The sequence below is a fragment of the Hetaerina americana genome, unplaced genomic scaffold (assembly GCF_022747635.1).
Source record: "Hetaerina americana unplaced genomic scaffold, ioHetAmer1.1.p SCAF_43, whole genome shotgun sequence".
NCBI classification, from domain to species: domain Eukaryota; kingdom Metazoa; phylum Arthropoda; class Insecta; order Odonata; family Calopterygidae; genus Hetaerina; species Hetaerina americana.
Window position 1 is genome coordinate 4,285,949 of NW_027287019.1, and position 17,806 is coordinate 4,303,754.

General features: G+C 39.0%; 1 protein-coding gene across 1 annotated transcript in view; it reads left to right on the forward strand.

Moving 5' to 3' along the window:
- The window catches only part of LOC139692881 (neurotrimin-like), a 417,709-nt gene that overhangs the window by 292,380 nt on the left and 107,523 nt on the right, over window positions 1–17,806 (forward strand). The window contains exon 4 of the mRNA XM_071591192.1: window positions 17,579–17,706. Coding sequence (XP_071447293.1) covers window positions 17,579–17,706 — 128 coding nt within the window. The remainder of the gene's footprint in view (window positions 1–17,578; window positions 17,707–17,806) is intronic.

A 17,806-nucleotide genomic window follows, 5' to 3' on the forward strand; every position in this document is an offset into this window, starting at 1 on the left:
TGTGGGAGATGCCGCAACAGTAACTTTTAACGGAGTCATTAGCTAATGTGCATTTCAATGCAACAATTTCAGAGTGTAAAAATCATTCGCCTTGACTGGGATTGTTGAATTGAAATTGTTGCATTGAAATGCACATTAGCGGATGACTCCGTTAAAAGTTACTGTTGTTGCATCTCCCGCAGTTTCTTTGGAATTTGTCGGTTTGATAGGTTGGGGTAGAGTTCACCTAGGACTCATCTCAACGGCGTGTGAAAGTCACACACCAGGTTAGGGGGGTATTTCCTCTCCCTGTGCCACCAATGGTTTACCTGTGGTAGGTGTCAATCATTATCAACGACTTTTCAATATTTGCCCGAAGTAAATTTATTTTGGTATGTGAAGCGACCTAAGAAAATGGAATTATCGGTGGAAAACTTTGATAATTTTTATATTACTGGAAAGCGGATTTTATGGTTAAACGGTTTTGCGCGATAATAAATTTATTCCCAGTTTTTATCAGTAACCAAATGACAAGTGTTATCTATGCTTGCAATATGTGTGGGATGATTCCAAAGTCAAGGGAAGAGTGGTAAGTATAAAGGAAGGAAACTTTTATTTTTTACTCCTGTAGTATGCCAAGTCTTTTATTTTTCAGCTTCCATACAAGTGCTATTATTGTCAGTACGTGAGTGAAATTAATCTAAATATTTTCCCCTAAACTCACATGAAAATTCATCATGCCGAGTGTTTATTGGCCAAAAAAGAAACATGACTCATGACGGGGTAGTTAAGAATGAATTGCATAATATAGATAGCTTGATTGAATACCTACATTACAGGCCGCTGCTCAAATTTTAAAATAAGATTGATTAAAATTCCCTGTATGTTAAAATCGAAATCGCTGGGACGAGGAATCAGGTATTGGTGTATTCAGGTATTGGTTTATTCAGAGGGGTAATTTGGAAAGTAATGCTATGCATATTCTGCGCTGTAAGCATTCAGCGCGAGAACGGAGTTGAATTTTGAACATTGAAATTGGGATGGATTCAGTGACCTAATGTACGAAGGTATGAATGACGAGTGAAGCCTGCACGCTCTCTTTCAATAGCGGATTTCGTTTATTGGTGTTTCTTAGATCTATAGTTCGCCAGTATGGGTTTTTATGGGTTATTTTTTCGAACCAATGCAAACTTTCTATTTGTTCCGTTGAACCCCAATTTATAGATCTAAAAATGTTTCTAAGAGGAGTGTATTGCCATCAATAATGTTTGATTGTCAACTTTATTTATTAAATTTATCATCCATTTTCATATTAAATTTTATCTGTTTTTTCATATTATTCTCCCAAGGCGAGTAGATAATGTTCATTATATTATTAGCTCATTTTTCGCTGCAAATACTGTGGCAATATTTTGGTAATAAAAGTAACGTTTCCCCATTATTGAACAAAAAATCATTTTTAGTTAATTATGTTTGTTTGGTCATCTATTCTACAAGGGTCATCCGGAAAGTAGTACCCGTTCGTGAAATAAAGACACAAAAGTAAATATTAACAAACATAAAAAATTTTATTTGAAAGAGGATACTTTCAACTACTTCTCAACATAATCTCCAAGCAAATTAAGGCATTTGTCATAACGTGTGACAAGTTTCTGTATTCCTGCTGCATAGTCCTTCGCCGCCAGCTCATTGAGATACGCGAGGGACCCATCTTGCACAAATTTTTGCATAATGCAGATGGTGTTTAACAATTTCATGAACAATTGTTCGAGAAACATTGGGAAAATGCTCACAGATGTCATCAATTGTGACGCGCCGATCGTTCCTCACGAATTCGTCAACTGAGCTCACCAGTTGGTCTGTAATGACAGACGGTCTCCCCGAACGCTCATCGTCGTGTGTGTTCCCCCTCCCCATGTTGAAGTTGCGACACCACCGCCGAACAGACGACTCGTCCATTACATTGTCTCCATACACCTCCTTTAATTGGCGATGAATATCACATGGGCGAACGTTTCTTGCATTGAGGAATTTAATCACTGCCCTCACTTCACAACTGGCGGCGTTCTCAATTTTTTTAAACATTGTAAACAATCACAGAAACAACACAGGCAATGCTAGCGTCACGCAACTTGGCTCAGAGAAGGCAGACAAGCCACTGAAGCTATCTGACCTCGTCCAGCGGCTACTCGCGTCGTCAGCACTTCATGCGGCACGAACGGGTACTACTTTCCGGATGACCCTCGTACGTAGTTCTTCAGTTCTTATGTAGAGAATCTTTAGTTCTTATATGGAGAGTTTTCAACAAATATATGCTCTTGGCGCAGAAATTGTGAAATATTACAAAGCGTTCGCTCCATTTACTTCATAGGTTTTATTTAAATCATTAGCCAAAGGATTATTTCATTATTGTGCCGAAATGTCCCGGCCAAAAACCCCGACAGAGGGAATATCGTCCGTAACAGTGTCAGAATAAGTCTTCCACGAAAAGACCTAAGACTAAAACTACGTAAGGTTTTCCCACCCTCTACATAATTTGCAACTAATTTCAACATCAATTCCACTCTTGTTCAAAGTATCCAGGAACTCAATTACCATGTACCGAAAAGAAGGAAGTAGGTAGTCTCATTCATGTTTTAGATCATGCCTACACTCAGTGGGTGGCTTTGGTTATATTCATTAATTTCATGACAATCAAATTTAACCTCTTGAGTGTTAACTTTCGTATTTGGAGGTGAATGTATGTTATGCTACATCCATTACGATAGAAGCAAATTAAAGGGCACGGAGAACACGAAAAATATTATGTGTAGACAATATTTGAGATAGCAAAAAGATGAAAACAACTGCAGCACAGGTTGATAGCCTTTTTTTAGAGCAATTAACTTTTAAGAACTATCAAGAATTAGTTGTAAATATTTCCTATTTGTAGTAATATTTCCTATTTGGAGTTATGAGGGGAGGGGTTAGATAGGGGTGCCTTACCTTCAAGTAAGTATATTTTATTCTGCCACTTGTTCGTGTACATTCTAATTTTAGTGTTCATCATTACTTGGCCATCATAAATGAAAATTTGAATTTTATCATTTGATCAGTAACATTGTTTATAACTATGCCTGTTTTAATTCCATACCCAGTATCCTTGGCATTTGACATTCCTTCTAATAGCTGAGAGGTAGAAGCGGTAACGTTATTTTATTTTTAATGAAACGTTGGTTTTTGACGTTAACTTTAAAAGATAAATTTACAAAACCAAAATTATCCTCTTTCCGACTGTCGATTTTCAGTTAAGGTGATAAAATGCTGGTTAGACTATGATACATTTTCTCAACAATTGTTCATTATTAGGAATGGCACCATATACAGCAAGGGAGGAAATTGAAAATTCAGCACATGCAATGATTCGTGCAGTATATTTCGTGAAAGCCAGACCGTCTCTCCCCCACAAATTATTTCTCCAATTAGACTGACCTCGTGCGTCCATAACCTTTGCAGAAGAGAGAGCTGAACTGGTTGTGGTCCCGAGTTCTCCAGTTGTTGAACACGCCCCTGCAGCTACTCTTAAGTCACACAACATGACCAACTGCTGCTATCACGCACGCTCGTAAGTTTTCCCTTCTCCCTCTCTCTCTCTCCACCGGAGCAACGGCCGCCGTCCGCGCGAATACTCGCCTCGCCGATGACAAACACGAGTTCTCCATATAAGCTTATAGCCATAACGATGCTAATTGATTTACGAGCCCGGCTGCCCTCGGGATACGCACCCATTCCCTGCGCACAGCCCCCGGCAACGACACGATGGCACCCGGTGGGGTCGTGGCTCACCTTTCACGGCGGATGGAAACAACTTGTTCGGTCACGGGAGCACCACTCCGACTTACGCACACGCCCTCCGCACTGTCACCAGAACTACCGGCGCAGCTTGTTACCATCACGAGTGATGGGACGGTTGGTTTTCTTTCTCGTGAGCTCCAACTGTGGAATTAGAATATTCCATTACCAGGGAAGGAAAGATACAGGCATAAAAAGAATAAGAAAATGCTATGCCTATAATTTTGTTCACCTAATTCTACCAAGTTTATTTCCGGAATTCGAAATTACCTTTGCAGTATTTTCGATTTGGTTTCGTTTTCGATGCCGGCTCCTTAACCAATTTCTTTTTTATTTATACGAGATTCAGATGATCACAATTTTGGCTATTGAATAGCTGTTGCATCGGAATCTCCATGTTCACGCCTCCAGATGTGATACTTTTACGAAATATCTGGGCCGTGTAGACATACTTGTGATGAAATTATTTGGATAGTGTTGTTTTGGTGAAGGTAATTGAGGTATATTTTAAATTCACGGTGTGGCTCGGGTTTTATGCCGGAAATGGAAGCTGAAAATAGTGTGAATGCAAAATTGGTTAATTAATACATTATTCCGTCTCGAAGAATATTATCTTTTTAGGATTGTTGACAATAACGGCACGCCAACCTATCGAAGAAAGTGAAATTAGAACGAATGGTACGTAGAAGTGCGTAGTTTAAGAGGATATTAGTAGGAGGAGTCGTGGCATTCACCTGACTGCTACTTATTACTGATTATAACCAAGGTGTATTCGGATAAATGTCACCTAAAATGTGCCACGTTAGAAGTGTTTATTTTGGATCAATAAATTATTTGCACTACATGCATTTCCAGGTTTCTTTGATTGCATTTGTTTTAATGCGTTCCTCTCAAGGGTTTAGTTTCACGATACTTAAGAATATGGTGATGACCAAACGATACCGTATCATGAGTAAATAGTTTTTGCACATTTCCAGAGGTTTTGTTGGATTATAATTTCTTTGCTATCACGATTTTTCACTACAGTACTAATATTCTAAATGATTATTGCTGCTATTGTAAATTTAGGACTATCAAGGAAAGATATAACCCATTATATCTTAGCTAGCCATTAATTTTGTGTTTTCAGCTTTAGATCTCAATGAGATCAAATCAAAGAGACGTAATGTTTCCCTCTTTTTAATCATAAAATAGGTATTTTTACGTCGTCCATATCACCATTCTTTTGCGTCGTGAAATGCCAACATCTCTGATTCGGACACATTTTTTCGTCTGAGCTCGTAAAAATAGCAGATAAAAAAATTAACACACGAAAAACGACTTATTTCTCAAGTCTTTACGGCCCAACCTGGCATTATTTTCCATCTTGGGGTACATCGCGGGGGATGGGAAGAGAAAGATGGAATTCCCTCGGGAAAGGAAAAGAAGCTCGATGCAAAACTGTACCACTGGATTTCAATTGCCAGCGGCGACGGAGGAACAGCAGTGCAGCGACCCACTCTTCAGCGCTGTAAACACGGAGCTTTTTATTTTATGGTCTTATCATCTAATCCCCGGTGTCATTATAAATATTAGATGGGGAAAAGGGAGAAGTCGCGGCGATTTCTTTTAAAGGGAGAGAGAAATTTTCTTTTAAAGAAACGTGGAAACGGAATAAGAGAAAAATAGCTCACGACGTTGACTGACTCGAGTTCTGAGGAAAACGTGAGGGGTTTGGGCGGCGTGAAATTTCATAAATGAGCGAAATTAAATAGTGATGTAGGTATGTTCAAAGGTGGGGAATTGGAGTATGAAGTCGAGACGGGAGGGACGGAGGATTTCGGGGTTTCAGGGGAGGAGGGTTTTGCAAGGATGCCGGGGACTCGAGGTCGAAGGGGCGAAAGGGTGGAAGGATTAAGGTCTCGGGGGACGAAGGAGGGTGCTGGTGGGGGGGGAGGGTGAGGGAGTTGGTGAATTGGAGAGCAAACTCAAGGGCCGACCGGATTCGTTCGCTCGGAATACGCGCGCCCTCCAACTCTAGTTCTTTAAGGGAGCGATCCCGCACGCCGGAAATTTCACCGTAGTTTGCCTCATTAGAGGGCGGAGGAAAAAATTATCAAATCAACCATTAAGCATCAATGTGAAATAGGAAATAATGAAATGCTGCGCGACCTGGTGGAAAGATGGAATTAGGAACGGACTCGAAGAAACGGAGAACGCAATTACTTAAGCAAAGCAAAGTGCACGCCATGAAATTTCCATGGAAACTCATAAATCCATTACATAGAATGGAGCAAACGGTTTTCCTGAAAGTCATACTGTGTTACCTTGCGAATGAGTGTTTGAAGGCTGTGCATCAAGAAATGCGGGAAATCGTAAAGGTTAAATTTTTAATGGATTTGTAATATATTCTGCATTTAACGTAAGTTTACACAAAAAAGATTCTCAAGAATGAATTCCTTTAATGAAAATAATTTATAAAATGTTAATCAACGTCTTCGTAGTTTTCCTTTCGTCAAAAAAGTTTTGATTTCGTCTTTAAAAAATCAATTCTTAAACTGGATAAGCAACTATTATGTTCTCAAAATTTTCATGAATAAATGCAAAACGTTTCGGGTCAATAAAGGAAAATACTGGTACTGCTAATACCATTTCAAATTTAATAAAAGTTAGGATGTAGTAATAGATGACTCGATCTAGTCTTCCTTTCTGAACGTCAACTTTACGGTTACTACTGGTATTTTATAATGGATTATAATAACTGAATGAAAGTTATCTCGTTCTTAATAGCCAAAAAGGTCGAAATTAGCCTAAATTTTATGCTTTCTCCAAATAATATATCACTCCTCGATGTGATTCATTTTAGTTAAGAAAACCATATGCATTTTCATAATCAAATACCGTTACATGTTGGACTCAAACAAATCACATTTCCAAAGAAGGATTGCAGTATTGGAGCATCTCAAAAATATGTCGGTGTGTACATAACCGAATGGTTGTCAATTTTCTCAGAGAATATGTAGGTTTTCGCGATTCTTCAATTCAACTGGAAAAGTATTTATCAAAGGACCCGCAATGCTCAAAAGTACAGGAAAATAGTTGTACGCGCAAACACACATACGTACAATTACAAATACATAGATTTATATGTTTTGTATCTATGTATGTATGTGTATATATATATATATATATATATATATATATATATATATATATATATATATATATATATATACATGTATGTGTGTGTGTTTGTATGAACATATATTTGTTCAAAAAGCTCTCAGTATTTCAGTAGCGCAATCACCTTTTTCACCGGGTATGGCAAAAGGTTAGATAGGTAGTCTTGCGTATCGCCCGCGTACCCAGTGTTCCTACTTACGTTGAAAAGGTGGCTTTCCTCCAAAATATTAAAATCTCCAATTCATCTGATTTGTTGTTTTCTGTTTTGTTACCTTGTAGCGCCCGTAAAAAAACCTAAAATTGTAAAACCTGTTATAATATGTGTGTTTTTCGCAGTTAAAATAAAATGGTGTGAGGTGGTGTGTGGGTGTACGTATAGATATACTCAGTTCCTTTTTTCTTCAGAGGTCGGTGGTTTAGCTACAGGAACTGTGGATTACGCGTGTCTATTGCCGTGTGTCATTAACTTTCGTCTGTTTTTTTTTGTTAGCGCTATCTAGCTTCTTCATTTAAATTTTATATGTACACGAGGGTGATTCGAAAAGTAAGGTCCCCTATTTTTTTCATGAAAAATCAAATTTATTCTCAAGTTTGCGATCATCGTTAGAAAGGTTGAGCATTTAGCTATTTTTCTACATAGTCGCCTCGACGATCAATCCCTTTTTGCATCCTTGTAGCCAGCTTTTTAATTTTAATGCATGTATGCAAATGGACTTTTCTCAACGATGCACGGAAAGTTGAGAATAAATTTGATTTTTCAGAAAAAATAGTGGAATTTTCGAATCGCCCTTGTATATATGTATGTGTGTGTGTGTGTGTGTATATATATATATATATATATATATATATATATATATATATATATATATATATATATATATACATACATACATATATACACGCATAAGTATACACTTATGCTCACATGAAGTTGAGAGGATGAAAAGAAAGTAAGGAATGAGGAAAGAATAGGTGGGAGAGGAGGGTTTCGAAAGGAAAAAAAACGTGGATCTGCCGGGGGTGTGACGGCGGGGATCCGCCTATGCAAATAGGGGGCCTGTCTTTGAGTGATACAGCGCGGCACAGGGGGTGGGAGCCACCCACTTGTGTTGGGGAAAGGCCTATAGGTTTCCTGGCGGAGTAGGGGGAGTATTGGCGGGGGGAATGATAGTGAATGGCAGGAGAAGAATGCGGGGCTTGGTGAGTCGAGAGGGTGGGGGATGCCGGTGGGTGGAGATGGCGTGGGAGTGAGTGACTGAGGGTGAGCGGGGGGAAAGGACAGAGTGAGTGGAAAAGGGAATCTGCCGCGGCATTTGGGTCTTTCGTCCGACTAGTGTTTACGGTTCCATTGCTTGCAGAAGGCGAAAGTTGTGTGCCGATGGCGAACGGAGGGGATGGGTAGGGGGAAGTGGTGCGTTCCTGGGGGAATACTCGGAAGGAGGGTGCGGGCGTCTGCTTACTTGGTCGTTTCTACAAAAATGAGACGGGAAAAGGGAAGAGGAAGGAACGGCGCACTGGGGACATGGATAAGTGCGTGGGTGGGTTGAGAGTTCGGTTGAGAGGCAAGGGGTTCCAGAATGGGGGGACCGGTGTTGAAAAAAGGAGCATGAACCGAAGGCTGGAAAGCGAATGGGTTGTCGCGATGCGTGTGGGCAAGGGGTTTCCGGGGCAGGAAGCACGCCGGTGCGGATAACAATGGTATCCGGGGCACTGCTATTGCACTCTGATATCACTACGAATGGGGATAGGAAATCTGATGGTGATATAGATGTAATGGGGGACGAGAGATGTGGGGAAGCTGTGACGATAAAATATGAGGGTAAATGCGGGGATGGAATGGAGGCTATCGGGAAAGAATTGCCTGTTTGAGTTTGGGTGGAATCCAAAACAAACAGTGTGGAGCATTGACACAAACCATTCCACTTTGTGTTTTCCAATTTCTCCGTGGGATAAATAGGAATTGTTTACGCTTGACCTTTCAAATTAAATATGTCTTCAAATGCGGTGGATTTTCTTCTAATTTGTAGTTTCCCTTCTCATACTATAATGTTTTTTTTTAAAGAATGCAATTTTAGAGCCCTTTTATGCGAAAAAAACATTCTCAACCGTCTAAACCTGAATCATAAATGATCTAAATAAGTTAACGTTACGTTAAATATTTGTCTAATTGTATTAAGTTGACGTACATTTTTATTTTTACTAAATATAGGATTGAAATTTAAGTATTTTTTTGTGCTGGTAATATTGTACACGGGTAAGCCGTGCTAGTTTTGATAATATTGATACCTTGATTATATTAAATATCCCTCGAAGGTATTGAAGAACGTCGTAATTTTGTGAAACGTGACTGGGTAGCTATAATAGAAGCAAGAAATGTATAATTTACAAATTCATAAAGCTTAACGTTCTGGCGTCACAAGTTCTTTGGATGCCTTTAAATGATTAACACCGCCATGCCATGTACGAGTATCGAATGGTTTTATCGTAGTTTGTATCAAAACGCGGTAAATAGGTACAGCATAAGAGGCATAAGTATCGGGTAATATGGAGCCATCCAAAAGAAGTAGAACGATTTACCTGCTGACCGCATATACATGTTTCAATGTTAGCATATGGTCTTTAGTAAATTTTGAGACAAATTAAATTTCGCTTATTTTTTCCGTTTAACTGTGACTCTCATTCAAGAAATTTGGAATGCCAGAGAAATTGTTTCACGCTTAGAGTTTATGCCACTGGAATTATTTTTCAATTAAATTAATTTTGATGTGTGAAAAATTCGACAATTCATCTTTTTTCTATAAACCCGATTTAGATGTGAATGTTGAGTAATTTGAATTCGGCAGTTTAGGTTTTGCTTAAATTTTCAGTGCCCGTGAGCTGGAAGTAAATTTGATATCTATTGGCGTGAAAGCAAATGGAAATACGAGTAAATCAAAGATTGCTACTTGACATTTAGTAACCCTCGTCATTTAAGTTTCTTCTCGAGTGTTGCATTTGATTCCTTTGCTTAAAATCACCCAGAAAAGGATCTTTAAAATCCAATACACGTGTCGGTCATCTTCGGAAAATTATTTTATAGTCTCTGAAGGTTTTTGTTCATCAGCATAATTCAAGTTGGAATAAATGCGATAAAACACGTCGGTTTGGAAGGTAGCACTTTCTCTCCTCACTGTTAAAATTTCATTCTCTCCTTGCCTTGATACATTAGGTGCATCGTTAGGACATTGGATTTATAGAGATTTTATAGCTCGCTAATTCCTCGTTGGCGTCTTCTCCATTTTTAGTGTGATGCACGCGCGGCCATTTTCTTTGAGAGTTGAAAAATGGCGACGACGAAGGATTCTTAATGATGATGATTAATTAATGTCTGCGATACTGCTGGAGAGTCTAAGATAAAATTTTTGTGTGGAGAGGAGAGACCTTTCTACTAGCTCTTAAAGACATACTATTAAGAATACACCTTTAAATGCAATATAGAAATTTAATTGTTCAAGCACTTAATGACAGATTGTGAAAGGAAAGAAAATACACGTATATAGGCTATATATGAATAAAGAACATGAAGCAGTGATATATTTAAAAAGAAGAAATAATGGGCTTTGAGATTAATAGAATGGAAAGGTATACGATATAATATCAAATTTGCTCAATAATTGTTTGTAAAGATCAGGAATCAAAAGATATCAGGTTAAGATCATGTAATACTTGGCATGGCTATTGTGATTTTTTCCGAAGTCTCTTGCAGAAATGAAGTTTTTAGTGTAAATGAGGGAGCATGCTCACTGTTGATTTCTCATGAAGGAATGCACAGCTATTTTCAAATAAGTAATGTTTTTATATACGACATAATTGATATTATAATAATGTTTTTAATGTCGCTCTTACAGCAGCCACAAAATGAATGGTTTGTCTCATTTTGTTGTAGCTATTACTCCTGGGGTTCTAGAAAAATAAAATATATCCATCCAAGGCATATAACCAAGGGAGCAATTTTGTGCATTTCAAATTATTCTTAATATGCCAAGGAGTTCATGATTTACAGGGAATTTTGGGATATGGAATAAAACCCGTAGTAATGGAGAAAAGTGAAGAAAGAATAGAAAAAAATAATCCTGCTGGGTTTTATATTCACACCATCGTTATTGCGCGAAGCAGTGATGAATTGATGCCGTGCGTACGCTGTACTCTTCCATGTAACGAGGAATAATATGACGAAGTGTTCGAAGTCTTCGCGGACTCCACTTAATGGCATTCGTCTTAATCAACCGCAGTGAAGGAGAACCATGCTTCATACCTTTCAGGGGATGGAAATCCGAAGTGAATAGTGGTAGCTCTGAGCTATCGTGAAAAGATAGGGCGTTCATCATAATAAAGCGAACGAAAAAAAAACATTTCACTTCCCAAAAGTGATTTAACTATTCGCTCATCCACGATTGTAGCAATAGATACATACGAGGGTCATCCGGAAAGTAGTACCCGTTCGTGAAATAAAGACACAAAAGTAAATATTAACAAACATAAAAAATTTTATTTGAAAGAGGATACTTTCAACTACTTCTCAACATAATCTCCAAGCAAATTAAGGCATTTGTCATAACGTGTGACAAGTTTCTGTATTCCTGCTGCATAGTCCTTCGCCGCCAGCTCATTGAGATACGCGAGGGACCCATCTTGCACAAATTTTTGCATAATGCAGATGGTGTTTAACAATTTCATGAACAATTGTTCGAGAAACATTGGGAAAATGCTCACAGATGTCATCAATTGTGACGCGCCGATCGTTCCTCACGAATTCGTCAACTGAGCTCACCAGTTGGTCTGTAATGACAGACGGTCTCCCCGAACGCTCATCGTCGTGTGTGTTTCCCCTCCCCATGTTGAAGTTGCGACACCACCGCCGAACAGACGACTCGTCCATTACATTGTCTCCATACACCTCCTTTAATTGGCGATGAATATCACATGGGCGAACGTTTCTTGCATTGAGGAATTTAATCACTGCCCTCACTTCACAACTGGCGGCGTTCTCAATTTTTTTAAACATTGTAAACAATCACAGAAACAACCACACTAACCAACCATAAGTTCGGTTTGTTAGGTGATGTTTGAGTTCACCCAGTACTGAGACCGATAGGGCTTGTTACATTCACATATTAGGATAAGGGGGGGGGGATTAGATCCTTTTCCTGTGCTGGCTATGTTTTCCTAGGAAGACCTGGTACCCGAAAAATCACGTTGCTTGGAGGTAGCTGAGGGTGCCTAGAGGCGTCACCGGAACTCAAACCGGGGGACCTCCAATCAGTTTCCCGGAGTCATAGCCACTGCACTACCACGCCCTCAAATGAATGACCAAGAGCACCCGGTGCTCCCAGGCGGACTAGAAACTACGTATAATACGGACCCAACGTTGCTTTAATGCGGTGATTGGTCAATATCCTGTGTTTTGAACGTTGAATGACTTTTCGTAATGGGTTTGTGTACTTGAAATATTAAACTCAATTTTGCGAAAATTGCACATTTTCCAAATTCTTTTGACAAATATTACCTTATTTTAAATAATTCTGCTGGTAATCGTATATCCAAGTATCTGAATGGAAATATCAATTGAGTGGAAGAATACATTTCAAATACGCACGTTCATTTTGTCGACTTCTGCAAATATGGCCCACGAACCAATGTTGGATTAACGTTTAATTATCGTAGTCTTGCGTGTATAAATTTTCTTAAAAGGTCATTCCATTTTTTACTCTTCTTTCATTGAATGAACGAACCCGAATACTTTGAATTCTGAAATAAATTTAGGCTCTCGCGGTTTGACATCATGAATGAATTAAATTGACAGTTAAAATCTATGTTCCTCTACATTAATGCTACCGCACGTTTAATCACGTGGGCTATAATCATAATTACTAGGGCACGTACTAGACGTGTCTGGCTGCTCCTTCATCTACCATTTTTATTTATTCATTTTGTAATTTTACAATGCATTGAGCAAATAGCTACTTTCAATGGTTTTGAGTTTTTAGTCAGTGTATGACACTGTGGAGCAAGCATCTAATATAAGACGGAGCGCAATATTTTCATCTGTTTTAGGCCCCCTGGGTGTGTTTACGTACATAATGGGCATTTAGGAATTGCTTGAAAGATTAACATTGATTTAAATAATAGTTGACAAAATTTAAAATGTTTAGCATATGATGGTTATTGTTGGAAATGCCTCCGAGGTTGAGAAAAGGCTAGTTTAATTATACTCGCTGAGAAAAAAGAGATCCGAAATTTATAAAAGAATAATGAATACTTATTACCTTCAGATTTATTTATTGGTTGAAAACATTGAAAAGATACGCTATCTACCGTTGGAGCGTATGAATGATAATAGTAATGCATTTTGTTTGCCAAAAGATCACTTTTCAAAATACCTGGTAGATGGTGTATGTTACATTGTATAAGGCACGTCAAATATATGAGGTATAGTGAAATATGTGGTATGTGTCAAATGTCGGGTGAACGCGTTTATGATCGCATCAAAGATTCCACTTTCGTGGAAACTAAAATGTGGAAAATGTTAAATTTAAATTAATGCTTCAATTTTTATGATTTAGACAAGAGTAAGGCACGCATTCAGCACATTGAGAAATCAATTTGCGTCTTTTAAATAAACTTTTGCTCCGTGCACCATGCATCGTCTCCTTAGTTCACTCAAGCGAAGCTAGTTATTCTTTAAGAATCCATTTTAGATGTAATGCGATTTCTCGCTATGACGTGTAGAAGGACCTAGTAGGCGTCCGGTGCGGAAGGGGTAGGCAGGAAGCAAGGAGAAGAGTTGAGTAGTGGGAGTGAAGAGCAGGATAGGGGAGAAGAGGAAGTCAGTATCTCCTTTCTAGGTGGCCCCGCTAGGAAAAGATAAGGATACATTCATGGGAGACCCGCGAGATTGGAACGGAGTTCAATTTAGAAAGTTTGTCCGGGGAAATGTAGCCAGAGTGGAAGTCGGGCAGGGATGCGACGAGGCGGAGGTGGGAGGGGTTCTGCCGGAGGGAGGGTGGCCGACGGGGGAGGACCGTGCTCATGACTAAATGGTGAAACTAAACCTAGCCTCGCGCGGCTAAAAATGTGGAAAAGTTGGATTTCTTTGTCGTCAAGGACGAAGAGGGTGGGAAAGGAGCGCTCGATACCGAGGGAGAGAATGGAATTTGAGGGAATTCGTGAGCTCGCAAAGTATATTGTTTTACTGGGTTCTCCTTTTGAAGCTAGTGTCTTGTGGCCTGAAGTTACTCCAACACGAATTGATTAATGTTCTTCTCTAACCATGAATTATTTCTAAATTGACCAGTCATGAAATATTTAAAAAGTATTTTTTGGAGATTTTTTATCCTTGAAAAACGGAGGAAATCTCGGTGTAAACGTGTCCATTGTTTCTCATCCTAATGAGAGCTAATTAGTATTTGGGTTAAGTGGAGTATTCATTTTTATTTCACCAACCATTAATAAAAATACGGCCTGGTAGTCCAGTGAGTAGAGTGCTAGTTACTGACCGGAGGGCCCGAGGTCGGTTACGGATGATATATCTTGGAACTGTCCCTCCTAGTACATGCCTCTTGCGCACTCTTGGGGTTAGTATTAGGTGAGTTCTACACCCACCTATGAAACCGACCTCCGGATCGATTAATTGGATTGATTTAATGATATTGAGAGGGAATGTGAATGAAAATCGTCTCGTTCTTAAAGTGATACTTTTTTGTTTTTTTTGGAACATTGTGCCTTAGTTAATGGTGAATAAATACAAAACTGTCAAGTTGGTTTTTATATTTGCTGTATAAACTAAATAACAAAGAAAATCATGGGCACCCAATTTCTAAATGGATAAATGCCCACCAATGCGGGGACGAACCCCAAAACCTCTGGACTGACAGACTGGACTGACAGACTGGACTGACCCTTCGCCACCGAGATCGTTATAAATAACCTTCGTAAAAGAACTATCAAGGGCTCTTGAAATATTTGCGAAGTATTTGCGAGCCATTTCTGGAATATTGTGTCTTGATGCACATGTGCTTAGAATATACGTTTAGCCCTGCTATTTATAATATATTTTAATTATTTTGTATTTTTTACATTTAGATAAACTGGAAACAATTTAGATCGATTGTCAATTCGCGCAATTATTAATGATCGAGAATATTTTACCTTAGATAAAATTTCATAAAACCAAAAACTTAGAATGATTCAGGTACAATGCAATAGAAGTAAATTACGTTCCGGTTGGTACTTAAGCCACATAAACTGTTAAGTTTTTACTCAGGGAAATGGCTGAAGGATGTAATTAAATTTCGAATGCCATCGATATTTGAGATTTTAATTCTCAATTTTTTCGGGTTCATTTTTCCAAAAATAACTTCCAGTATCCAGTAAATTAATAATTCTCTTCATATTAGCTGAAAGAAGGCCCTCCGATAACGCCAACCATTATGCTCAATCTTTCAGCCGCATACGGTAATGATCTAAACGCAGGCGAATTTTTTCGAACGGTTTCCCCCTATTTGCTTGAGTGATTTTTATATCGTCCATCCATCTTCCCCCGATTTTCAGGCATTTACTTGCGCTGCCTACAGGTAAACAATCGAGAGAGAGCCTTTTAATCTCAAGGCCAGCGTTCGGGATGAATCCATACAAGCCCTCGCGCTACAAGGCTTCGAGACTCAGTTCTTTCACTTCAATATTTGCCTATTCAATGGCTGGAGACTCATTCCGTTATAAATACATATGGCCTCGCGTGTGCACACACATCGCCTCTAGGCATCCATGGCCCTCATCCACCCCCTCATTCACCCCTCCCCCCTCCCGCCAACCCCTCAACCGAAGACCTCGTCTCTCCATTAAACGCCCCCGATCCTCGATCAATCTGTTTCACTCCCGATTTTCAATTTTTTCTCCAACATTCCGAGGCTGTCACTGCCCGGCGCCCCCATTTGTCCGCTCCCGCAGAAAGGGGGCATTGCATTCGGCCATCCGACATTGTTTGCCTTGCCCTCCAGAAGGGAATAAAAAAGATGGGAATCCTAGGCACGACGCGGACGGGGTGGCACCAGTGGGTTGTCTGGCGGAAGATGTGGCGAATTGCAACGGGGGACAAGCACTCGGGGGGAGGGACCGCGTGCTTTTACGCGATTTGCCACCCTTCCTGTCCAACCGATCCGTTTCGAATTTCATATTGGATTGGAGGCGAGGAGTTCTGGCCGTGCCGTGGGAGGCACGATCCGCGACCCGGCCGCGCCTTCATCGGCAAGGGTAGGGGGAGAAGCGGCGGCCTCTGAAGGGTTCATCTCGGGGCCATGGCCACCACACTCTCCTAATGCACCACCTAAATAAATACCTTGCCCAAATCCACCCTCAAGTTTGTTCGTTATGTATAGTTCATGATAATGTGTCGCCGACCTCAGCTGCGAATAATCACGTCCTAACTGTCTGACACGAAGACCTCAATGCGTTGGATATCAGTTTGTTATTTAAGGATATAGAGTATCGTGGCTAGTGATTTTATTAAAAAGACTTAAGCCACAGATTATGTTTTAAATCACGTCTTTAACCAAAGAGATAATTAAAATGCCTTTCTGCGTTTGAAACAATTCTCATGAATGTGATGGTTTCTTTTGAAAAGGAAAGAAAAGCCTCCATAATACCTCCTTACCTCTCACTCTCTGTCGTCTATTTCGTATTATTTCTTTAATCAACTCGTTTTTACCTGTCCTTATTTTCAAAATAAAATATTTTACATCTTACATATCCTGATATATATCGTTATTTGTTGCTAACTAACCTCTCAACTGTGTTTATAAATATTTTCTTTTAAATAAAGATTAGATTTATATGCTCTACTAAGGTATTGTGTATTATACGGTGATATTTATTACCACTTATTTGTAAAATCATTACAAATTAAATGAAGGGAAAGCAATTCATGCTCGATGTTTCAATTAGCTGTCTCATAATTCAATTTTAAAATGTGTGTACCATGAAAAAATTCAATCGTACCTGTACTTATCTTTCAAATGTATTTATACAAAATATTTAGGTGAAATTTGAAAACTTTTTCAAAAGCTTATAAACTTTTAATTTTCCCAATTCAAGATATTTCAGCTAAACCTAAAAGTCCACAAGTGCCATTAATACAGGGACCCATGCATCAATAATGATTAAGGGTGAATATCTTCCGTAGTAATATTATTGTCTTTGGAATTTTCCTTCTCAGCTCTTGTTTCTGCAAAGCCGTAGCAGCTCTAAACTTAGCAGTGCAGTATATGTCTCATACTCATTTCTGAACCAATTATATGCATTTCATGTGAGAAAAAAATGTTGACATATAATAATAGCCTTGGTGATTTTATTACTTTTGTTGATAAAGTGTATCCGTTATGAATGTTAAATTAAAAAATGTCATGAACATTACACTTCTTCGCATAATGAAACTTCGGATGTGTCTATTATTCTAAAAAAATGGAAAAGACATTTTTGACATTTCGTAAATGCATGGCTTCATGCTTGAAAAACATTGCCTTCCATTTGAAAAACTTTGTCTTAACGAGCCTGTTTGTATTTCATTCTCCAGAGCCCACGACTGACATTATCGGAGCGCCAGATCTTTACATAGACCGGGGGAGCACCATCAACTTGACTTGTGTGGTCTTATACAGTCCGGAGCCACCTGCTTACATATTCTGGAATCACAATGATGCCGTAAGTTGAATTTCCATTTCATACCTTTTTCCTGTACTTTTATGTGTTACAACATAATGTGCACTTTCATAATTTGAGCATGCATGCGTACTTACCAAAA